The sequence below is a fragment of the Sinocyclocheilus anshuiensis genome, unplaced genomic scaffold, assembly GCF_001515605.1.
Source record: "Sinocyclocheilus anshuiensis isolate Anshui unplaced genomic scaffold, SAMN03320099.WGS_v1.1 scaffold822, whole genome shotgun sequence".
In the NCBI taxonomy this organism is placed as follows: domain Eukaryota; kingdom Metazoa; phylum Chordata; class Actinopteri; order Cypriniformes; family Cyprinidae; genus Sinocyclocheilus; species Sinocyclocheilus anshuiensis.
Genome location: NW_015539892.1, coordinates 630,680 through 655,563, shown reverse-complemented (window position 1 = coordinate 655,563; position 24,884 = coordinate 630,680). Strand labels below are relative to the sequence as shown.

At 37.1% G+C, this 24,884-nt stretch overlaps 1 protein-coding gene across 2 annotated transcripts in view; it reads left to right on the top strand.

Moving 5' to 3' along the window:
- Positions 1 to 1,717: 1,717 nt before the first annotated feature.
- The window catches only part of LOC107685806 (guanine nucleotide-binding protein G(s) subunit alpha-like), a 38,023-nt gene continuing 14,856 nt past the window's right edge, over positions 1,718 to 24,884 (top strand). The window contains exons 1-5 of one of the 2 annotated variants that reach the window (XM_016482531.1): positions 1,718 to 2,340; positions 13,141 to 13,213; positions 15,488 to 15,542; positions 15,639 to 15,758; positions 20,992 to 21,089. In XM_016482531.1, the coding sequence (XP_016338017.1) occupies positions 2,085 to 2,340; positions 13,141 to 13,213; positions 15,488 to 15,542; positions 15,639 to 15,758; positions 20,992 to 21,089 (602 nt within the window). In that variant the 5' untranslated portion in view covers positions 1,718 to 2,084. Of the gene's footprint in view, positions 2,341 to 9,673; positions 10,946 to 13,140; positions 13,214 to 15,487; positions 15,543 to 15,638; positions 15,759 to 20,991; positions 21,090 to 24,884 lie in introns of those variants that run through there. The other variant, XM_016482532.1, reaches the window with a different exon arrangement.

Below are 24,884 nucleotides of genomic sequence, written 5' to 3'. Positions count from 1 at the left end.
GACATCGAGAGTGACCGACTGAAAGGGAACGTCTCGGTTACATATGTAACCCTCGTTCCCTGAAGGAGGGAACGGAAATGTCACGTACCGTCGCCTCGGCTGCTGTACCTCTGCTGAGCGGCCGGGTCACCGGCTCGGCTCCTCAGTGAAAATCTGGTATGCATTGCATTGGCTGCCTTTTTATGCTCACGCTGTGATCAGCGGCAGCTGGATGCAATTATCGCATTCCAATGACCATTGGTTCGTTTAGTTTACACTCGAAGTAGATAGGTCTCTCGAAGCGAGATCCCAATTCGTCGGTCACCGACATGACAAAATGGGAAAATGTCATTCCCCTTCAGGGAATGAGGGTTACATACGTAACCGAGACGTTATTCAAAAGACCCGAAGTGGCGGCACTCTTGTTGATTAATGTCAATGCATGAGGCATGCTGTAGCACAGATTAAGAACAGAAGGCATGCTATTGTGTGGGTTATTCAGCCTTCCAAGAAACAGGAGAGTGCTCGTATATTTAGCAACGTGCTGCACTTTTTGTACAAACTGTGTCAGATCTGTAGTTACAATGAAGGCTTTCATGATTTCAGGTCATTTTATTAGGGGAAATTAAACAGAAAGAGCAACAAGAGGGAATGAGAGAAAGCAAAAGAAGATAAAGGGCAAGAGAGTCATCTTCACTTTTAATTTATTTAATATGCAACATCTTTAAAACCTTTTTGATTCATATCAAGACACTAGAAAATGTTAAGAAAACTTTAACTTTCTACCCTGTCATACACGTGGTACCCTATACATGATATAATAAATAAATAAATAAAAGCTTTGTAGATTTTTTTCTTTTTTTATATAAGGGTTTAAAACGTTAAACAAACCTATGTAACAATCTATAAAAGCTATAGAAATTTGAGTGAGCATGTGCACTGAATGAGCATAATGCTACTGGTACAATGCAATATATCTACAAATAATGTGCAGCTGTCAAGTCTGTCATGAACTTGTATGTTGATGTACAATAACGCCACCTACAGGACCTACTCCACCTACTTATTATTGCAACTGTTATATTTTGTGCACCTTGTACCCCCCAAAGCTGGAATGGCTAATAACAGACTCAATCCTAAAACAGTTGTGTGAGCTTTAGGTACAAAAAATAAATAAATAAAAATAAACAAAGTCTACAATAACGTCTACAATAATAAAACATTTACACTATAAAACAATATAAAATAAAATAGATTTTAACATAAAACAGAATAAAATAAATCTTAACAATTTACATCATATAATACAACTATAATTAGATGAAAGCAATACTTGGTTTACAAAACTAAAATTGTGCTACTTTTTCCATAAGACGTCACTGAGTGACCATTTTTTTATTCAATGAACAACAACATTATACAACACTATGAATAACAACCAAGATAAAAAATACCACCAGAGGGAATAATGGAAATAAACACTTAATTTCACTCAGTAAGTGTGTTTTCTATGAGTACATTTATTTATTAATAGAAATATTCGTCTCTGTATATATGGAATGTAATCAAAATTATGACAAGATTAATTAAATTAAATTGTTTTTCATCTCCCTTAAGATAATTTGTGAAGCCACAAATATTTGAACAACGTCACGGAGTGAGTGACCTCCCCCTGCTGCTCGTGAAAATTTAACGCGTGCAAAAGTTACGGCGCAGAACTGATCTCAGGTCAGTCCGCGAGAGCGAGCGGAGCAGAGCGGCGTGAGCTCCGGCGGACAAGGAGGGACTTGGAGCGGCGTCCAGAAACAGTAGAGCAAGGATAACAAACAGTGAAAAGTACGCTATGTGTGTCAGGTCAAAGTTCACTCTTGTCCACTCGTGAATATCACAAAAACTGAGGGAAAACCCGATGAGGCTAACTGACACCTTTGGAGAGCCTGAGCAATAAGGCTGTAAGGGATAGCGAGCCTTCTCTCCACCTGACCTGGATAACCACCACCACCACCATCATCATCATCATCATCAACATCAACATGGTGTTCTTATACTACAAGACTTTTCCATTCGAATGTTAAACATCTCAAGAATCGATCCCAGCATTGGCCATGGGGATGTGTCACAGCTTCAGATCTAGGTTATCACAATCGGCGATCACATACACCGGCGGACGAACCGGTGCGAGTCCCGGGATCGATGTCGAGTCTGGCCATTCGGACAGTTGTGACCCGCAGCTCAGAGAGCAGCGGTGGGTGGATGAGAGGGCGCGGGTCAAAGCGGAGAACAAACGGAGTCGAAACATTGACAAGGGCCTGAAAGCGGAGAAGAGAGAGTACAAGCAAACGCACAGGCTGCTGTTGTTGGGTAAGAGCCGAGTTTCTAGGATGGTGTGACTACTTTATCTGCTGTCAAGGTAAATGAGAGCAGCCACGAGCCGATGCATCCGATGGAAAGTTTGCGACTGGCCCCTTAAAACACGTTGCCATGGTAACCGTCGTTTCCACCTAAATACTGTGGTAGTTTTTTAAGCATTAGAAGTCACAATGGCGTGGTTTTAATGAGTCTAAAATAAAATTAGCATAAACAACTTTTAAATGCATTAAAGTTGTTTAAAATGGCAAGTTTGGCCTGCACCACTTAAGAGGTCTTGACCTTCTCGACTGTATAACAAATAAAATCGTATGACAATGTAGTATCTTTTGAATATATATAAACGTTCCATATAAAAAAAATGGTAAAAACTTCATTACCGTACTTTAGTATTAATCTACTCAAGTACTATTGAAAATGAATACTTTAACTTTACTTAATAGCATTTTCATTGATTATAAAATTATACTTTTTACTCTGTTCTTCATTTACACCTAATACAAATTCCACATTTTACAGGTCATTATGACTAAAAAGACCATTTTGGGTTATATAGACTATATATATATATATATATATATATATATATATATATATATATATATATAAGAATTATAATAACATAAAATGCATTTACAGTAATACACTTAACAATGGAAACATTGGCTTTAAAAACAGAAATGTGCAGCTTTTATTTTTTATTCAAGCACTTACATTGATTCTTTAGTTGTAATGTGTTTTTGAGGTCCTATGGAAGAATTCAATATGTAATTCCCGTGGCTGGAGTTAGTGCTTTATGAATAGTTACTCCTTGTCCCGCTCCTTCTGTGCTCAGGTTTTTGTGAAGGGATGAAGAAAATATCCAGATTTTTTTTTATTGGAAAATGCATCCTAGTGTCCCCTTTGCTTTGTCTTTCCTTAGTCCCCCGATTATTAGTACTTGTACTAATCTAAACAATGTCTGAAACTTTGTATTACGAGCATTTCCTGTGTTTGTTTGCCTCTTTATGATGAATTGCTTATTGTATTCCTCAGTTGTAAGTCGTTTTGGATAAAAGCGTCTGCTAAATTAATAAATGTAAATGTAGATAGTATGCCTACATGGATTTTAGAAGTTGCATCCATGCATTAGAAGAGGAGTTGAATGTGGCGTCTGTCTTGTAATTTGTTTTTTTTTCAGTTTAAAAATAGCATCAAACTGTGTGAAAAATTTGCCTTACCCATGCTCTCATTCATAGTTTTTTTCATTTGAAAATGTATACAGTTTGTTCATTTAATGTTTACTGCTAAAAAAAAATCCACATAAATGTTGTGACAAAAAAGTGTAGACATTGTAAAAAAAAAAAGTTTTTTTGTGGTAATTTTGGTGGAACTATGGTCATCCTGGTTTTCGGTCGGTCACTGAAAACACATTGATTGACGCCTATTCTGAATATGCCCCCTAAAATGTCTATTGTGCAAAAAGAGCATTTAAAGTAATTTTGAGTTTCATACGGACCGAGCTCTTTAACTCAAATTAAACCTGGTTTCTGTGATGGTCATGGATTGTCATAACAATGAAAACATCTGGTCAAGATCTAATCTGTTGCTGGAAAACCTGCCCTACTTGTTTTTTTGTTTTTGTTTTTTGTCTAGCAAAGAATGAAATTATAATTCAGACATTTTTGCAGAACATAAATCTAGACATTCTGCTGATTCCAGTCTAAAATTGTATAAAAGTGAACTGAAACTATTTTCTGAAGACCATTTTATTTTCTAAAGCTGCAGTGCTATTCTTGTGGCATATGTTTTATTATTTTAATCACCTTTAACCTACTTCTGCACTAGTCGCGTGGCTCAACTTCCTCTTTGGATAAAAAACCAAGTGCTGCTGAATATTTTCTGTAAAACAAGATGAGATGTAATGTATCTATGCCCATCAGTATGGAATACATGTAGATTCCCCATTAAAAGGGGCTACGGAGCCCAAGAAATTTCTAGAACCAGTGCCTTATTTTTTTTTTCTCTCAAACTTGTTGAATTTTTGGACTTCCCCATTTGGCCTTTCTTGGAGGTGTAAACAGCGTTAGAGCAGTTGTGGTTTGATAAAGTAGTGTTACACAAGGCCTCATAAGCCGCTACCTTTATGAGAGCTGTTCTTCTTTTTATTAACAAGTCACACAAGAAAAGGAGGGCAGCCAACGACACAAACGAAGAAACTATTAAGCTCTGTGACCAAAATACTCTAGTCATGAGGGTGCTCGGTTCAAAAACAGATGACACACACATATAAAGCTGATTGTTGCAACCTTAGAATCTCTGTGTGTTTTATGGGGCTTAGACCGGTAGTGTTTGTGTGTGTTCGTCTTAAAAGGAAGTCTGGTTTTGAAGTGTGTCCTTCTTTTAGCTTTTGCCTTTAATAACAATTTGTCATTTTAATGCAGAATCAACCTCAATGAAAATGTTTGTCTCTTTTGATGTGGCCGCTTTTGACTGCTGCTGCTGTTGTTGAGGCTGGATCTCACTGCTCACAGCTGCAAGCCCACAAGTGTAATGTCGATCATGCAACTTCATGCAGGGCATGACAAAAGACATTCAACACATAATGCATTCAGTTTTAATAGAATCAGTGGATGTTGACCTCTGGTTACACACAACTAAGTTAAGCCAATTGGTCTATAATGCATGCTGAAACTTTATCATGTTGATTGTCACTGGTAACAATAGATTTTTTGTTTGGGTTAAAGGGGTCATATGATGCGATTTCAAGTTTTCCTTTCGCGATTATGGTAAGAGGCATTACATTTCCGAGTGCTTGCAGTGTTCGGCCAATCACAATGCACTGGGTCAGCTGGCCAATCAGAGCAGACTGCGCTTGTCGGAAGGAGGGACTTTGTAGAAAACGAAGCGTTTCAGAAAGGCGGGGCATAGAGGACCTACAATAATGTACAGTATTTGAAAAATAATGTGTTTTTTGAACATTAAAGCATGTCAACATATTCTGTTACACCAAATACACAAAATAATGATCTTTAAAAAAGCATCATATGACCCCTTTAACATTTTGAGGAAGGCATGCAGTTATATAACATTAGACAAGAAGTAATTTCCTGAATTACTTCTTTCGTTGAAAGGGACTGTCTTATGTAAAGTGATAACACAAATGGGTCCTGAGTTAAAGATTGGACTGTATTAAACCTCATTGTGTAACAGTGCTATAACTCTTATTGCCGGTGAAAAAAAAATCCCATAGAATGTTAAAGGAGGGATCTAACTCATCTACAGTAAGGACAAGAATATCACAGAGACTTATGGGAAACGCCCTACAGACACTACTCATATTTTCTTCAAATGGATAAAAAAATAGTTAAATATTAAATGAATAAGCTAAACATTTTTATTTCTAGTTTTTCAGCAAGCTACAAAACTTATCTCTTTTTTTGTACACACATCTCACATCTTTCTGTCCCATTTAATTTTGTGATTATTCATCATGCAAACTCAAAATAGAACAAAATATATACAAGAATATATACAAGAGAAGTAGATAAATACATAATACAAATTAATAATGGCAAACAAAACAAGAATGCTACATAAAACAATTCATTAATAATTAATTACGACAAATAGAGAAACTTTATTTTACACAATATCTTCTCAAAAGTCTCTGAAATTAAAAATTTTGTTTATTATCCATTAACAAAGCTGCCTGTTTAAAGTTGTGTTGCCATACTCAATATGTCAGAGCATTTTGGCCACAGAAATATTGGCTGATATATGGATAATAATTATTATGGAAAATGGAAAACAAGGAAACAGTCCAACAATATAAAAAGCAAAGGAAAAGACTTTGTAAGGACAACAAATGATGTTTTCCACAACTGCTACATTGTTTTGTTTGGATGGGCATTTCTTAAATGGAAAGGTTATAACAACAACTGTGAGATTGAATTACTATTATTATTAAGAGAATGTGTCTCATGTAATGGATATTTTGCGTTTTGCGCTCTCTCAAACTTCTGCTTCAGCACAGAATATGAGACTGTGTATATTCTGTCCTAAGCATTCTGATTATCCTCATTTAGAACTGTTGCATACAGAGTTCCAGACACAAATGGCCTATAGTTCCACAAAAAAAAAAAAAAAGTCTGCTGGAGTTCATTATTAGAGAAATGCTGCCACCTTCTGGTGATAGATCATAGTGTAGTGTACTCAAACCCAAGAGTCATCTCAACTTCCATACATTATCCATGCATCCTTACATTTAAAGGTGATAACTTTGGTTTGGTCTCAGAATGGAATTTATTGTATATGGATGTGACCACTGAAGAACTTTGAGTATGGTGACTTGTTAACTTTGTGTAGATTAGTTCAGGCTTAAATTTTTAACACACCCTCACTGTAAAAGCATACTTTACCTTGTTTCCAAATGAGTCTGTCTAGTCTCTGCCCCCGAATGCCAAACAAAGATTATGGGATCAAAAATAGACCACAGGGTGTCAAAAAATAGCTCAATGAAACTTCATTTTCCTATTCGGTCACTGTCATACAATAGTTTATCTCTCATGTGTTGACATCACATTGACTTTTGTTTGATCTCTTATACTACAACTATGTTTCTGGATTCTTTGGTTTACTCGCTGACTATCAGCATGTCACTATTTTAAGCCTTTGTTTGGAGCAATACAAATAAATATATGAGAAAAATCAATGACACGTCAAGGCACCATATAGACTTAATTTTATGTTTGGCTTTAGACTGTTACTATAGCTTGAATTAAATAATATCAGTGAAATGACTTTCTTTTCTTTTTAGCTGAAGGAAAAGAATAATAAAAAACAGCTCTGTACTTTTAGACTATTCACACCAACCGATGCATGGGATGTATTAAAAAACAGATTATAAAGTACAAGTAAAGTTTATTGTCAAATGCATGTCAGTATAAATTTTCTTTCTAGCATGTCTGATGAATGTAATGTGCTGTATTCGTATGTTTGCACTGAACAAGTAATATTTTGAGTATATGCTAAAATAATTTTGTAGAAAACCTGACTATTTTATTTAGTTTTACTTTAAAGGTCCCATGACATGCTGCTTTTTGGATGCTTTTATATAGGCCTAAGTGGTCCCTAGTACTGTATCTGAAGTCTCTTTCCCGAAATTCAGCCTTGGTGCAGAATTTCAGCCACTACGAGCCAGTCCCACAATGAGCTTTCCTTAGGACGTGCCATTTCTGTGTCTGTAGCTTTAAATGCTAATGAGGAGGAGAGAGGCGGGGCAACTGCCATGCTTCGCTCGTTTGCAAGCCATGATGTCTCATGATGAGGAAAAAAAAATATTGTGCTGGCCTCATTTTCTCATGGGCGGGCCAAATTCTCTGGGCGGGCAAAGCAGAGAAAGGGGAGGTAACCTTTCCCCGTATGACGACATAAAGGGAAGATTCCAGATTGGGCCATCTGAGCTTTCATTTTCTCAAAGGCAAAGCAGGATACCCAGGGCTCGGTTTACACCTATCGCCATTTCTAGCCACTGGGGGACCATAGGCAGGCTAGGGGAACTCATATTAATGTTAAAAAAAACCTCATAAAGTGAAATTTTCATGCCATGGGACCTTTAAGGCTGATGATACACGGGGCAACTTTTTGAGCAATGTTGCAGTGCAATGTGGCCGTCAATGGGCAACCAGGTGAGACACAGGGCCCATGACTGATCTAAAGTATCCAGATAGAGATTTGTTGCCCATTCTCAATGGGAAAGTGCCCAAGCAACATTACTCAAAAAAGTTGCCCCGTGTATCATCACCTTAATTCAGATAGACATTCAGATAGCATTTTAAACCTCCAAGACGTCTTTGGCATCCTGTTTAGTCTAATGAATGTAGTCATTCATTGCCAGAATAGAAGATATATGCTGGTGGCATAGATTGTTATTTAGTGTTTTTGATTTATTCTGGCACATCACAAAGGGTATGACATTGCATGTCTGTGGAGATTCTCAGCAGGCAGATCAGAATGTATAGTACTTACCTAAAAATACTCGCAGAAGGACATAATAGAATATAAACATTGTTGTAGGAAGCCTTTAATTATTGTAATAATAAGAAGTACTTTTAACCACTTTTTTGGCTGATGAATCATTCTGTGACATGACTTTGTAACGTATATGTTTTACTTTTGGTTGCTGCGGTTGTATGTTGTTGCTTTTAATATATTAAAAAGTAACTTGTTCTCCTATTTGCAATTATGTTTATGTACACTGCAATGATTAATAATTAAGTGCTCTCTCACAAATATGTCAGATTATTAATACAATAATTGTTACATAAAGTTGATATGCGGAAGTTTTAATTAACATCCACTTAGACTAGGAGGCCCTCAGTATTAAGTATACATCAACAGATGACGAACACTTAAATTCAAACATTCTTTTAGTCATTTTTAAATATTTACTAATTAAATGTTAGTTATTTTGAAATACTTGTAAAGAAGAATTGTAACTCGTATTGCATTCACTGTGCCACATGAGAATTTCGTATTTACATAACATTTCAGATACACAACAGATATAACAAATCAGAAATAAATTAAATACTATTCTTACATAAGATGTGCTTCAATATATTTTTGAGGACTTTTCAGACTGCAAACTTATTTTTTTAAAAATACCATACAAACATTTATAAAACATATATTTGTCACATTTTTTTTATATATATATATAAAATACCACTGATTACAATAAAAAAAAATTATGTGCATGTATTAGAACACGTTCAGTAAGTGCTCTGTGATTCATAAATGTCTTAATTTACTAAAAAGAACTGACTCATTCGAGTCATTCGTTCAGGAATCGGACTGCACTAGTCGCGCTGTATGTTGGTGATTCATTACAAAGAACCGACTCAAAAGAGCCATCCGTTCGGGATTCAAACCACAGTGGTCAGAGTATTTTAGTACTATGTTCCTTGTGCTTTGGATGCAAAATGTACGTTCAAAAACAATTAACTGATTAAAATAATTTAATTATTACTCGGCTACTCAGCTATATGTTAACGGAAGCAGTTCTCTGTCCCCAGTTCTATTTAAAACGAGCGTATTTTCATGTTTTCAGGTTGAAGCTGTGGTTCAGAGACTTACACACTAAACATAAGGTTATATCGCACTGCCCTACATTTAACCAGCGATAATGGTCAATAGTCAAAGATGGATCGGGTGGAATCGCGAACTTTATCACGTAGGAATCATGACTTCAAAGAGGGCGCCTTGCTCCGCAGAATCGCCGCTTGCTGACGTTTTCGGGCGGTCATGTGATTAGCAGGGTTCAATGAGAGCTGTTTGCCCCGCCCATCTCTTCAACGCTGTCTATCTCAATGTACAATTCACTGAGAAAAGGAAATAATCGCTAAAAATACACCCTCGAAAAGGCTACATTCGCCACAATTGGGGATTCAACGCGCTCCGTCCGTAGGGAATCCATCGCTGTGGTATCGGATTTAACTTCACGTATCCAAATGCACATGATCTACCACCCGAATTGAAGAAGGATACAAAGCGTAGCCTGACAGCGGACTCGGACTGCGATAACCGGTAAAATATCGACGGAATCGCTCGCATTTGCATCTGCGGTAGAAAGAGCCGTAAGGATCGCCGCTCGCGTCAACGCAAAGCCTACGGATGTGAGGAGAAATTCAAATTACAGTAACGGAGAAGACGGCGAAGGGCCTCGTTTGATTCGGACAAGCCGAAAAAAAAGCGATCAGTCACCATAAGCAGAACAGGAGGGAAAATAGCGTCAATCTGAGGGGAATTTTTCAGCACCACCACCGTATTTTTCTCGCAGACAACGTAGTTTCGTGACGGAGTTAAAAGGTTCATGTCGGCCACGGCGCAGGGCGGAATGATCCACATGCCGTCATTTTGGTGGAAATATTTATTTTTTTAATCTGTAGCCACCCTTTCTGTCTCGTTCTGCCCGTGTCGTTGCATCGGCCAACGGATTCGACAGCAAGATACCGAAAAGAATCGCGTTTTGTGGAGCTATTCATGATTTTAACAAGAGTCGGTCATTATTTCGGGAAACCGACCATGGATTCGCGACGGGAAATTTGCTAAATCGCCGTCGTGGGAAAGCCGAAATCATTAATGTAACGTCGAAGGCTTCGCTGGATGCACATCCATACACCGAAATCTCCTATTTTATAGCAGCAAGTGCTCGACGGGACTCGGCAGGCCTAGTGTTTTCACCACCACCACCTATTCTCGCCAATACTAGTCACTCATAGCTTTCATATTTCCCCGTGCTCCCCTGCCCTTATCAGCTAAATCCGGGGAAGTTATGTGCATAGTAGTATAAATGTCCCGGTTTTCCATCAAAGTGTTCTGATCGGAGGCCAATCAAGTAATTTGGATCATTTATTCATACGGTAGATACACCTCCAAATTACCCCACCCCGAAACTTTTCTTGGGTTTTTGGGAAAATGGGTTGTTTGGGCAACAGTAAGACTGAGGACCAGAGAAATGAGGAGAAGGCCCAGCGAGAAGCTAACAAAAAGATAGAGAAACAGCTCCAGAAAGACAAACAGATCTACAGAGCAACTCATCGACTACTACTGTTAGGTAGGTTGGTCTGAAAGCTGAGGTTCTGTCACTGCTGCAAATACTCTCCTGCTGGACGCCTGCCGCCGTGACCTCATCGGGGCCTGTCACACGTAGCGTTTTGTGTGAATTTGATTAATTTGTCCCAGTACATGATGTAGGTACACGCGTCTCGATTGGGATGCCTGTGCAGTAGTAGTGGACACCTTAGGGCTTAGCTTGTGGAGGCCTGTGATGCTTCATCTAACACCGCTCAATCACTCCATTCATTCCCTTCTGATTTATGGTGAATAGGTTTTGCATTATGTAAATATTTGGACTCCCATGATTTTATAATTCATTCACGACTGTCTCCTGGAGATCCTACACTCATAAGCATACACTTACACCTGCATGTGCTGACCCTTAAACACATTACGTGTTTCTTTAGGATGGAGCTCATGAGTTTAGGGTGGTTTCTGCATCCTGCTAAATGAGCATGTGCTTATTACCGTACATATAAATGGAAATAAAATAACTGTTTTAAGTAAACATTTCTGAACTAAGTTGTTTGGGAGATTAGATTAGTGCATCATTTTTGGTTTAGTTTTCGTTCTTTTTAAATGTATGTATTCAAGACCTCATAAGCGTTGTTTGCATAGTACTATTTTTATGGTTTAGCATTCTGGGCATACACATGACACATACATATTTTTGCGCATTACATTTGAAACAGAAACTGATTAGATCAGTTAATATTCATAGTTTAGATTAGCAATAGGCTGATGTATTAGCTAAGTCGATTAACAGAAAAGGTAATTTTGCTTATTGTCAGTTCCAAATCTACCGATAGTCAATGAATGATGGGCATTTTCTGTTTTTCTTCGTACGTGTTTTTTTTTGTGTGATTTGAGTGAATAAGATTTATTTAAATTCAGCAATTTTGTGTACGTCTTATTTGCTTTCATGAAACTGTAGTATGTCTATATCAGCATTATGTCAGTCACCCTGCTCTCTAGATATCGGCATTGGTGTTATTGGCCATTTAAAAAAAAAAAAATCTACTACCTTAAACCTGATCAAATCTGCAAACTTTTCAGTTTCATGGATCTTGCGTAGCACAACATGAAGTCATTTTAAACTCTGTTTGATTTGATTTAGTCTCAGTTCAAGAGACTGGACTAATTCTGATAAAACTCAGTTCTCTAACAGCCTATTTGTTCAGAAATACACACGGCCTAAAAGTACCCTTTTCTAAATCAAAATCCCATGTATTCAACATGGCGACGCACTCTTAAATCATAATGTCTGTCTGGTGTTTAAGGGATATTTCTAGATACCCATGATTTAAGAGTGTCGTAATGATATATGATTTAGGGATGTGTACCAGTGTAATTGGAGCATAAAAGTGGAAATCCTGTATGCAAACAGGCCTATTTGACACAATTGGAGCCTGGTAACAGAATATGTGTTGTGATAAAGAGGTTCCCATCATGCATCTGAACTGAGAGCCTAAATCTGAGGTGTTTTGGTGCTTCTGTAGTTTGTGCTTAACATCTGCAGGGGATAAGTTAACTCTCTTCTCATATTTAGCATTTGGAAACTCAGACAAATATGCACTGTAGACCAGAAATTGTAGAATCATTCAGCTTTGTCAATGTTTGACAACTGGCTCTTAGAGACGTTAGATGGTGTTTCTGGATAGCTCCTTAACGTTTTGTTTTGCATTTCACTATTTGATTTGATGCATAGCTTAGCTAACCAGTTCCTTTTTAGTTGAGGTTTACTTACAAGAGGATTGATTGTCGATATTGGAGTGATATTGTTCATAGTTTAATGAAATATCAGAATCTTAATGAAATGACGTGAGGTACGGAATATGGAAGCAACTGTTGAGTATTCATAATTTTGAAAATCTTAAATTGGCAACAATTTATTTGTGTAGTAAAGGACGAAATTATGCTATTCCATATAACACATTCTATGTGTTGGTGACATTATGACTTTTTTGCAGCTGTTGCACGTTTGCAATGACAATATAATAATCATACACAGTTCTTTTTAGCTTTAGATTTTTAGCATGAAATTTCTGATAGAGGCACATGTTTCGTTTACCATTAAAAAGAAATGCTACTGTGGAATTAAATTAATTATTCCCCTTGAATCAGGTGATATCTGACCTCCCTCCTCCTCCCACATCTCTTGTGATTTATTTCTATCTTGTGCTTGTCTCTCAGGGGCTGGAGAATCGGGGAAAAGCACCATAGTCAAACAGATGCGCATATTACATGTCAATGGCTTCAATGCTGAGTAAGTATGGCTTTCACATCTCTGTACTTTTTGTAAGTCAAACGCAAACTAGATTTTTATTCTATATAGCCTACAGTCAAGTATGATATAGAGTATAAACAAACCCTGTTTTCATTCATCATGACATTTTGTTGGCAACATCGTTTTGCTATAATGTTTTTCAGTGAAAGTTGGGTTTGGGAGGATGTTGATATCCAAGTCATTGCGGTAAAGGCGAGCTTTATGTCATTGTGTTGTCCTCTTGACGTAGTGGGACATTTCAGAGTATTATATTTATATCGTTAGTGTATATGTATTTATTGTGAGTAAAATGCAGTGCTTTATTTTGTATTGTGACAGGACTTTTTATTAATGTAGCATGATATTGCACACTGAAAGTCCCATTATAATAAAAAGCTGACTTCCAATAAGTTTATTCAGTAAGCAGTATTTCAATAAGCAGTATTTACCATTAGTGGTTCAACGGATCACAAATCTCACGGTTCGGTTCACATTACGGTTTTTGACCCGCGGATCAGATCATTTTTCGGATCAGCAAGAAAAGAAAAATATTTCAATTTAACTCGTTTTCCATTTATTACTTAAAGCGAAGTACTACTTTGATACCACAGTAAATACTACTAGATTAACTAAGAAAGTTTAAACATGATTAAAGAGACAAGAGGACAGCCAGTAAAAATAAGAACAAATACACAAATTACAAGCACTGATAAATACAACAGAATATGTTACAAATTAAATAAGAATGGTAGTATTCAAATACAGAAATGTAATAATTATGGAAAATAACACTACATAGTGTTCACTGTATAAATTAAATATAGATTTTTATCACCGCTGTTTTGTTGTTTGGTTAATGACAGCAGCAGTATTTATAAGCCGCTGTCCCTTTAAGACCTGATGCACGGATCCGATATGATACGCATCACATCCGATTTCTTTCTCAGCTGTTTTCATTCACTTGAGACATAACTGACTGCGTTTACCTGAATGATTGTCGAGATGGGTATTTTGTCATAATTTTATGTGTATGTGTCTGTTCAGAGGATTCCGAAGAGGATTCATTTCGGTGTTTGCGCGCCGTCTGAAACGCGTGTGTGCGTAGAGAACAGAACAGCGCGCGAGTATCTAATCGAGTTCCCTTTCGCCTTTTCTCTCTGGAATTGTTTAAAATTCGCTTGCTTGTGTAAATACGAACAAATGATAAACTTATACTCTATTATGTTATCTATTATGGTTAAATTTTATTTAACAATTAATCTGCGGATCACATGCGTGCCGAACCGTGGGGCTTGGTCCGTACGGATCACGGATCAACTACGATCCGTTTAACCACTATTTACCATCATGAAATGCTTCGCAGCTGGTCTGAAACCAGTTTTGTGATTAAGTTGCTATAATTTACAATACTATAATCTAGTCCTCGATCAGTGTAGTTAGGGTGTCCAGAAATACTACAGAGGTTACAGAAATACGGACCATCAGGACTTCGACATCGGTTAAAATTTTAATGCTAAAATAAGACGAAGGCAGATAATTGTTGCATGAATTAGTCAATAGAAAGATTGTGATTGCAGCATCTGGAAAACAAGTTCTAATTTGATGATTAGCAGGAAAAGTTAAGAAAAAAGGAATTAGTAATGCTAGGGCCTGGTGGTATGTGCTGCGTAATGTTAGACATTAATGCTGAGGTAGATAATATATTTGCACAGTGGGCAGGACTACTTTATCTAATTTAAGCATCTTATATAGTATTCAGTTTATGTATGGTCACCTGTTTGTATTTTGGCTATTTTACAACAATTTGAAGCAAATGCAGCTCATTTGATCAGAATTCAGAGATTGAACTGTCAGTTTTATAATATAATTTACAAGTCTTTTGTTTCTAACTCCAGTCTTATGTAATATGAGACAAAGAAAATAGACCAAGTAATTAATTGCGATGATACACTTTTCATTTGTATTCACCTCAGGATTATGCAAACACGAACTTCAAAACACAGTTATTTCATTATTATAGATAACCATGTAAAATAACATAAAACCTTTTTGTTGAATTTCTAGCAAAAATAATTGTTGTTGTTGTAATGCATTACCATGCTATAAATCACATACTATAAATCACTTCACATTGTGATATCAAATTTTGGTTTACTGTCACCCCTAAGTAGCAGTAAGTTGTTTAATTCATACTATTTACAACATTACAATTATTTCATTAATGTTGCCTGAAAATGAAGCGATCTGAAGTAGCCAAGCGTTATTGTTTTACAGAGAGAAAAAACAGAAAATTCAAGACATCAAGAATAATATAAAAGAAGCTATAGAGGTAAGTGTTGAAGCTTCTTGAGTTGAGTTGAAGCAGTAATCAAACATGTAAAAATGTGAACGCACTGAAACTCTGATTGTCTTTTTACCTCTACAGACTGTAGTGACGGCAATGTCCGTGTTGGTACCTCCAGTCCGGTTAGCCTGTCCCGCAAATAAGTTTCGAATTGATTACATCCTCAATTTAGCCAATCAGAAGGACTTTGAATTCACATCGGTGAGTAGAAAGTTATTCTGTCTCCCCATCACCCCCGTTTCTGTTTCCATGAGAGTCTGTGTACAATCTCATTATTACGTTCCGCCTTTTTTAGCTGGACATGCACAAGACGTATTTAGTTAAGAAAAATTTGACATTTTAATAAAGACCGATGAAGTATAAAGGTAAAAATGGCGATGAAGTGTGTGAGCGTAGTATGTACATCTAAAAAAAAAATAAGCGTTAGGGCATCTAGTTTTCGCACTGTGTTGTGGATGTTTGTGTTGGGCCCGTGCGTGTTTTGATGGTTCTCCTCAGTCGTAGGGCCTTGTGTGCTTTGTGCAATTATAATTAGCAGCTATTCTTTGCTTAGGGACAACACAGGTGAATTGAAAAAGCGCCTCACCTGAGGGAAATGTGGGTGTGTGAACGTGTGACTCTCAGGTATAATGGTGTGGCGTTCATTACGACTGATTACTTGTGATAACCTCTAAACTCTCCCTTAAGAGGGCCTCACCTGAGCCACACACCTTGTCACACAGGACCTCTCTGCTCCCTCATCACCTAGACAGGTGCACTGTGTCTAGGGAAAGGGGAGTGGAGAGCCGCCCTGACCTGCGCCAATGGGCCTGCTTAAGATTTAATTACAAATGATTCAAACTTGGTGGCCCTATGGACTTAAAAATAGAGAACACAAACAGCTCACCAGTTGGTTTAGACATTGTTTTAAATAGTTACCTGCATCATATTGTAAACATTACTAGAATTATTAGATTACAAATACAATGAGTTGGAATTTTTGACACCTTAAAAACTGGATAGACGTACAATGACTGTTACGCAGGAAGCTGGTTTTTCTGTAAGCTACAGGATTGCCAGGAGAGCTGCGTGATTCGGGGTTGATTGTTAATGGTTAAACTTCAGTATCGAGTGCAGGAAGTGGTAATAGTTTTAGCATTACTACAAAGAAGATACTGCCCCACCCTCTCTCTCTCGCTCTCTCTTCCTCGGTGGCCCCAGGGCCCGCTGGGAACCAGTCTGACTAGTTGATTGTGTTACAAGCGAGAGACAAAAATAAAAAGCAAAAGCAATTATTGACATTTATAACTCAGCCATGCCACTTTAGGATATAAAGACCCATTGAAGTTTATGGACGACAGCTATTTCAGCACTGTTACATGGCTGAGTTGTAATATTTCCATAAAAAAAAAAAAAAAAAACTTGTAGCTGTGAAGCTATCGAGCTAGGAGGAAACTGGCGAAGCATATTAACATACCGTATTGGACCGAAAACAGGTAGCCCATCTGAATTAGGACATTTAGGCTATCCATCTAATAGTATCCTACCAAAATCTTATTAACAGTAGAAGTTAAATCTTACTGTAGACTTCAAATTTGGGGTACTGTCTTACGTTTTAAAATCACAAAGGGAGTTTGGTCCCATCAGGCTAACGTGACAGTCACGACTCATGCAGCTGTAAGGTTTTCTTTTTCTTTTGATTTTACTCGCGATCTTTACAACACGCATTACATTACGTATTTCATGGCACACTCGTTTTATGCGTATTTGGCGCCACCTATTGTTGTGGGTGTATTATTGACATGTCAAAGTCTAGACCCTGAATATAAGACGACCGCGTTTTTTTCAGATGTATTTCCAAGAAAAAAACATCGTCTTATATTCGGGTCAATACGGTAATTTTAAAATGGAGAGAAAGACAGATGTAGACGATGAATTAAAAAAAAAACACACACACACACATTAAAAATGTTTTAACCTTTACTTTCACCTGAAATGGTGTACACCAGGACTGGGCAAAGTAGCAAAACATTTCTTTTTTTACCGTGTCATCATACATCTCAATATTATTTATGTAATAAATATGAAATATAAAACTATAAAATAATTCCCGCCTACGGAGATTCGAATGGTTGGGGAGTGGGGAGGGGCGAACGCTTGGTTGAGTGAGTGCATCAGACGAGAGGATGAAGAAGAAGTGCTGCTGCAGAGTTAGTGCATCAGAGAAAACGAAGAAGAAGAGCTGCTGTGCTGTAGCGTCAAATTTTCGGCACGTCTAGAACAATTCTTACAAGTATAACACAACTTAGCTGGGCGCCTACACTCATGCCTACACTCATAGAAAATAAAGTATTTGAATTTTAAAGATGTGGCATGACGTGACGCTGCGCTTCTCGTCTGGTGTGCGACCGCCTGAAACGCTGTTTTCGCCAATCACAACGCACTGGGACAGCTAACCAATCACAACACATTTTGTTTTTCGGAAGGCGGGCCTTAATCAAAGCCGGAACTAATCGAGCCGTTTATGGCAGGCTGGGGAGAAAGGTATTGTAACACGCCAAAGAGAAAGGAAAAAATGAAATTGCATCATATGACCCCTTTAAGGCCATTTCGCGATTTCAATCATCATACTGTAACCAGCAACAATCACCCCTTCCTCTTCTCATCAGAGACATGCGATGCAGTCCTAAACAGTCGCTCGCTGTCGGTGCTTGTGATGATTTTTGCGTCTTTCTCCGACAGTTTAAATGCTTCCACACTGCTGACGTGTGTGCTGCATTATAAAGAGTGCACGCTCTCACTCTACGCTGGTTGCTATTTGATCGCGTCATATCATTGTTCGGTACTATTCATTCGGTCTTTTCGCTTATTGGGTTCGGTTGCCGAACATTCGGTGCATCCCTAAATATAAATTCCCGTCTCGCACACTTTAATGCCCTTTGAATGTAACGTGTACGGTAACTAATCGAGCCGTTTATGGCAGGCTGGGGAGAAAGGTATTTTAATAATGTAAATTATGTGAAAAATAATGCGTTTTTTGAACCACCAAGCATGAGAGCAGGTTCTAGTACACCCCCAAAACAAAATCAAGACTTTGTAAAAGAGCATAATAGGACCCCTTTAAAGTATCAATGTTTTGTATAAAATGTTTTAAAATATAATTAAGGCCTAATTTTAATATTTGTTGTAAACCAGGTAATGTTTTGCGTAAAGAATGAATTTATTTTTAACAATGAAATTTTTGCTTGCATAATAGTATATGCAAGACAGTGTCTTATATATTATAATATAACTGTTACAAAAATTCAGATACCCACAAAAAAAATATTTACGGTAAGAGCAGTGAGAGCTGGTGGGTGGCGGGATTCTCAAGTGTGTGGCTCTTGTCCTACACATTTAAAAGCGTAGTGGCACTCCTTTTTAAAGGAGCTGTGCCAAAGTGAACGCTACCATTTCTAAGCACATCAACAAAGATCAAGTGAGACAAAGCCCTGTTCCCTGTCGGGACCACGGGCCGGTCCTCCTTTGTCCCGTGCGGTGTGCACCGACCCGTTTGCTGTTCAGGTTCATGCCACCACATATAAACAGCTTTGCAAGGTGTGTCCCGCTTCATGTTGTATTGGATCAGATTGGAAGTTTTTAATTTCAAACGCTCATTCATGCTTCACCACCACATCTGGATTGCAGTGGGCGGTCAGAATCGTTTAGTTCTGTCTTGAACTCCATATGTGGCTTTTGTTATACATGAACTGCGTACGTTGTTTGGTGTTTATGTAATCAGAAAGGAGACAGCAAAAGAGCTGAGTTGATGTGTATAATGTTAATATCTACCACCACGTTGTCCTCTACAGCTTGTAAATTATCATTTAATTTGGCTTTATATCTTTTTTTGCACAGTTGATTCAACTTTATGTTTGTTCCCTCGTGGCCTCTATGGTTCATCAAGAGTTGATGAAATCCTAAGTCAGACACAGGATTCCTCCTTTGGGTTTGAAAACGATAATTTTTTAGTTGTAAACACCTTCTTGTGATGTATTCGCAGACACGAGTCATATGACATTGCTCATTTGAAAAACTATCCTACTTTTTTTTGTCCCCAGTAATTCGATACAATTTATTCTTGATCATTACTGTTCTGTTGAAATCTGAAAATTGACACTAGACACTAGACAGAATTACTAAAATGTGTTAATAGAACCATTAAGGAATCAATTCATGTTATTGAATCTGAATTTAAACCAGAATATGGGATCGTTGCATGCAGAAATCTCGAATCAAATTCCCGATTGGTTGTCCAGAATCTGTAATGGACCAATCAGTGGTGTTTTTTTTTTAATACAGGTTAGCATGCATTAAAGAGTGTGTGCAAAACTCACAAACCGGTTTAAAAAATGATATGCACCCAAACTACCGAGGTGTAAAAGATTTGCCTGGATTCTGACAGCTAGTTTATGGGTTTTTCCTCTCTTCCACTTGTCTTCCCAACAGGAATTATGTTCTGCAAAAAACAAATTTCATATCGGCGGCATATTCGCCGATACCGATATATCGGCGACAGGCTAATATCGGCCGATAATATCGGCAAAACGATATATCGGTCGGGCTCTAGTTTAAACCTACATATATATATTTTACTGTCATATTAAATACCAAATGAAGACTCCCATGATCAACTTTAAATGATGGAAACAGTTAGTTCAATTAGAAGCTTTTTTTTAATCAAATCAATCTTTCGAAACATGATTTAAACTGATTCACAGAAGTGAATTTAAATGACCCACTCTACTGCTGTTTTTCGCTACTAAAGTTTAAATTTGAAGCACTGTTACAATGTATGTCTTAATGTTCTCATACTTTTTAAATACATATTGTTCATACATTGCTTAATTGAAAACTCTTAAATATTCTTTATATTGCCCAGCCCTACCTTAAGCATGTTGTAGAAAAAAAATGTGAATTGTTTTTATAGTTTCAAACCGTGTTTATCCACTGAAAACTATTGTCTAACGTGCCGCACTTATGTTGTTTATTTCACTGACGCATCTGGTAAACGTTCTATACAGTGAACATTCCTTAACTACCAATCATTATTTTACAGCAGCTTCAGCTTTACATTTCACATTCTGTAATTTAGTTTAAAATATGTATATTACTTCATATTTTTATATTAGTACATTTTATTTTATTTTTTAGCTTGATGTTGTTTTTGCTTGTAATTGCTGATCAACTTTAAAGGGGTCCTATTATGCTTTTTAACTTTTTTCATTTTAGTCAGTGTATAGTGTGTATGTTTGGTTTTTTAATACAGGTTAGCATGCATTAAAGAGTGTGTGCAAAACTCACAAACCGGTTTAAAAAATGATATGCACCCAAACTACCGAGGTGTAAAAGATTTGCCTGGATTCTGACAGCTAGTTTATGGGTTTTTCCTCTCTTCCACTTGTCTTCCCAACAGGAATTTTATGAACACACAAAGACCCTGTGGCAGGATGAAGGGGTGAGAGCTTGCTTCGAAAGATCCAATGAATATCAACTGATCGACTGTGCACAGTAGTGAGTATTTGGTTTCTTTTAAATGCTGGGTTTGAATTGTGTTTTAATTGTGCAAAATTATTAGTATTTGAACATTTAAAGCTTTGGAATATTCTTGTACTTGTTGGTCAGATCGGTTGCACTCGACTCGCTTGACTTGTTTGTGTGACTTTCGTAGCACGTTGCATGTATCGGACTGATTTATGCACTTCAGAGGGAGGGAAATAGAAATGCGATGAGTGCAGAAAGAGAGACAGATGAGTGCTAGACAGATAGACGTTTTCAGAAGACATGGAGGTATGAATGTTGGGTATACATTGAAAGGTTTCCTGCATTTTGTGTGTGTGTGTGTGTGTGTGTCCTGTCCTCTCCCACAGTCACTGGTGGTTGTTGTGGAACAGACACTGGCCTGAGCCGTTTAGACCGGAAGTGGCCTCCCCACTGCACGCTTATGTAAACGTAGAGCGGAGAAAAAGAGAGAGAGCTATTTTTAACTCGCTGGTTCACTCACTTGCAGCAGGAGGAGACAGTTTGAGAGAGGCAATCGCAAAAGTATCGCAAATAATGCATCTCTCCTTTTGAAGGAGAAAAATGAGCTTGAAGTGATAATGGTGACTATTTGCGAGGGTTTGGAGGGCAACTCCCAACCTTCCAGACTGCAAAGAGGGACAGAGGAGAATGACATTGCTGTTTCAAGTGCACACACGCACGTACACGCGTTCAGCAAGAAACCAGCGTTGTCAACCGCTCGTCCTGTTAGGAGCTCATTTTTCTGAACGTTTTCAAGGCTCTTCCTGTCACATGGCCAGGTGTCCATATTGAACGTGTGCATGCGTTTTTCATTCACCTCCGTTTCTTTGTACGTTCGCGCCACAGCAGTATTGTGGGCTCAATAATGTTATTGAGACAAACCCAAGAATGGCTACGCAAGTGTGAAAAGAATACTGATGTATAGCAGTCACAGAAAATGACTGAGATTGAAAAAACTATGAGAATGGTTTCATTAGGGTTTTGCTGTTTTCAGAGGAAGCAAGTTTATGTATTACTGAAGTAAGCTAACTATGTTTCTACAAGCTTTCTTTATTTTTGTAAGCTAGAGAATAAGAAACGTTTACTTGGGGTTGTAGCGTTCTCATGGCAAACGTGTGTATAAAGCAATATTTTCTGTTATGATGTTTTCTCTGTTTTCATACACTAAAGAAATGTTGTATTCTTCCTTTTTTGCATTTTGTTTGCATAAATTCAGTGTCCTGAGAAAAGAAGCGTTTCTATATTTCCCTAAACTTTCCAATTCCATATATTTCCATGAAACAGAAATGTTGCGTTCCTTCCTGCTAACATTTTGTAAATGCACATCAAGTGCATGATTTTTTTTTTTTAAATTCCTGACAAAGGTCTCATGACTGAAATGTTTGTATTTCTGCTCTTTTGCATTTTTTTTTTTTTGCGTTAGTTTAGTGTATTGAGAAAGAAATGGTCTTTGATGTTTTTACATGCTTCCTATATTTCCATATATTTTCCAATTCCATATATTTCCATATATATTTCCATAAAACAGATAAATGCTGTGTTCCTGTCTGTTTACATTTTGTAAATGCAAATCAAGTGAATGGACTTTTTTTTTATTCTTGACAAAGCTTTCATGACTGAAATTTTGCTACCTCAGTAAATATTGGATTTCTTGCTGGCTACAGCAGAATGCAGGATTTTTTTTTTCTTTAGCATTATTTCCTGTATCAAGCGCACCTGCCTGCAACTATTCAGGTGTGCAAGAAGTGTTTAAATAGAGAAAACAAAGACATTTTTCTTTAGGGTGATGTTATTACAGAAAGCACGTGTGTTTAATGTGGACAGTCATTTCTTGGAGCTTTCTATATTTTTGTAAAGCAGAGGAATATTCTTGCTTGTTCGCATTTCGTTAGCATAATGAAAGAAGGGTTTAGGGTTTTCAGAGAAAATTAAAAAGAAAGAAACAACAGAGCTTTCTAAATTTGTAAACGTTTACTGCATTATTTCTTGTGCATAGAGCTGAAAAAATCATTAGGGTTATGCTGTTTTCAGAAAAAGAATTGTTACAGATTATTACAGAAAAAGTAAAAAAATCCAATGCATGGACATTTTTTTATTTATTTATTAGACATGTTTGTTAATTAATTAAAATTTTCCCCCAGTTAAATTGTGTGTAGTACTAAATATATATATATTTTCTTGGAGGTGCTATAATTTTGTAAACCAGAGAAACCTTGTGTGTGCATGGTAAAAAAAAAAAAGTTTCATTAGGTTTATCTGTTTTCAGAAAAAAGTAAAATACTTTTTTCCCCCCTTTTTTGTAATCCAGAGATATGTTGCATTCCTGATGTGCATTCCCTAAATGTAAAGAAATGTTTCATTATGACTGCCTGTTTTCAGAAGGGCTTTTCACACTTGAAATCGTTAACCCTGGGTCATTCTAAACCCCGGGTAAACGGAATCCTGGGTCATCTTGCTTCACGTTTCACACTGCTTATACTTTACGCTAAAAGTTAATACTGGGTAATCAATCATAAGCTGCTGTTTCACACTGCACATTCCTAAACCCCAGGTTAAAGTCCTTATTTGCGTATTTGCAGTGTCAGTGCAGGGCTCCAGACTGCGACTAAAACTGTCGGATTTGCGACCAAAAAAATGTAAATAAAAAATTTGCGAGTGATATTTTTGCTGAGATGGCCACTGGCGACTATATAAATTTACATGTATATAACTTAAAAATTAGCATGTAATGCCTTTTTTCCTGCTTGTTTTGCGATCACATCTTTTGTTATGTTGATGTAATAAACTGAGATGACACGCTTTAGTTTTAGTGGGAAAAAAGACTTTCAAACAGTCCTCATCTCTGCGTTGACGGAACACCTGCTAAAAGAGCAGGCTCCAGTTGTGGCAGCATAATCGAGATTGAAAACGATAGAGACGTGCGAAGTAAAAGTGCAGAAAAGCAGTGTCTAGTAGAGCCCGACCGATATGGGTTTTTTGGGCCCGATACCGATATTAGGGAGTAAAAAAAGGATATCGATATATCGGCTGATATTCTTTGTGTATATTATAGTACAGTACCAGTCAAAAGTTTGGACACTTTCCCATTCGTGTGTCCAAACATTTGACTGGTACTATATATATATATATATATATATAATAAAAATAAACAGAATATATATACATAAACACATTTTTTGCAATGATCACCCAAATGTGGTGATCAAACACTTATAATGGCGTGACCGAGATACGTAATGGAGGCAGGGCATTTAACAATTTAAAATAAACTTTATTATCCAAAATGAGTCTGACATCAGTGCACTGAACAGTAAAGTTTAAGTTTATTCAACTTTAATTCAATTAAATTCCATTCAACTTTATTCCATTAAAGTTTATTTCACTTCGAAACATTCATTCACGGATTTGTGCTACTGTCTTCACACACAGACGAAACTTACTAGAGAAGTGACATAATATACCTCCGTAAATAAATACTATTTAAATGTATGTCTCGCATACTTTAAAGGGGTCATATGATGCTATTTTAAAGATCATTATTTTGTGTATGTGGTGTAACAGAATATGTTGACATGCTTTAATGTTCAAAAAACACATTATTTTTCAAATACTGTACATTATTGTAGATGAGATATAAATAACTCCATGTGTTTATATTGTAACCAGGGCCGTTTCTGAGCATAAGGGTTCCTCAGCAAAGTCCTACACTCTAAAAAAAAAGGTTCTTCAGCGGTTCTTTGGAGTGGTTAAGGTGCTATATAGCACCACTACCGTATAAGAACCTGT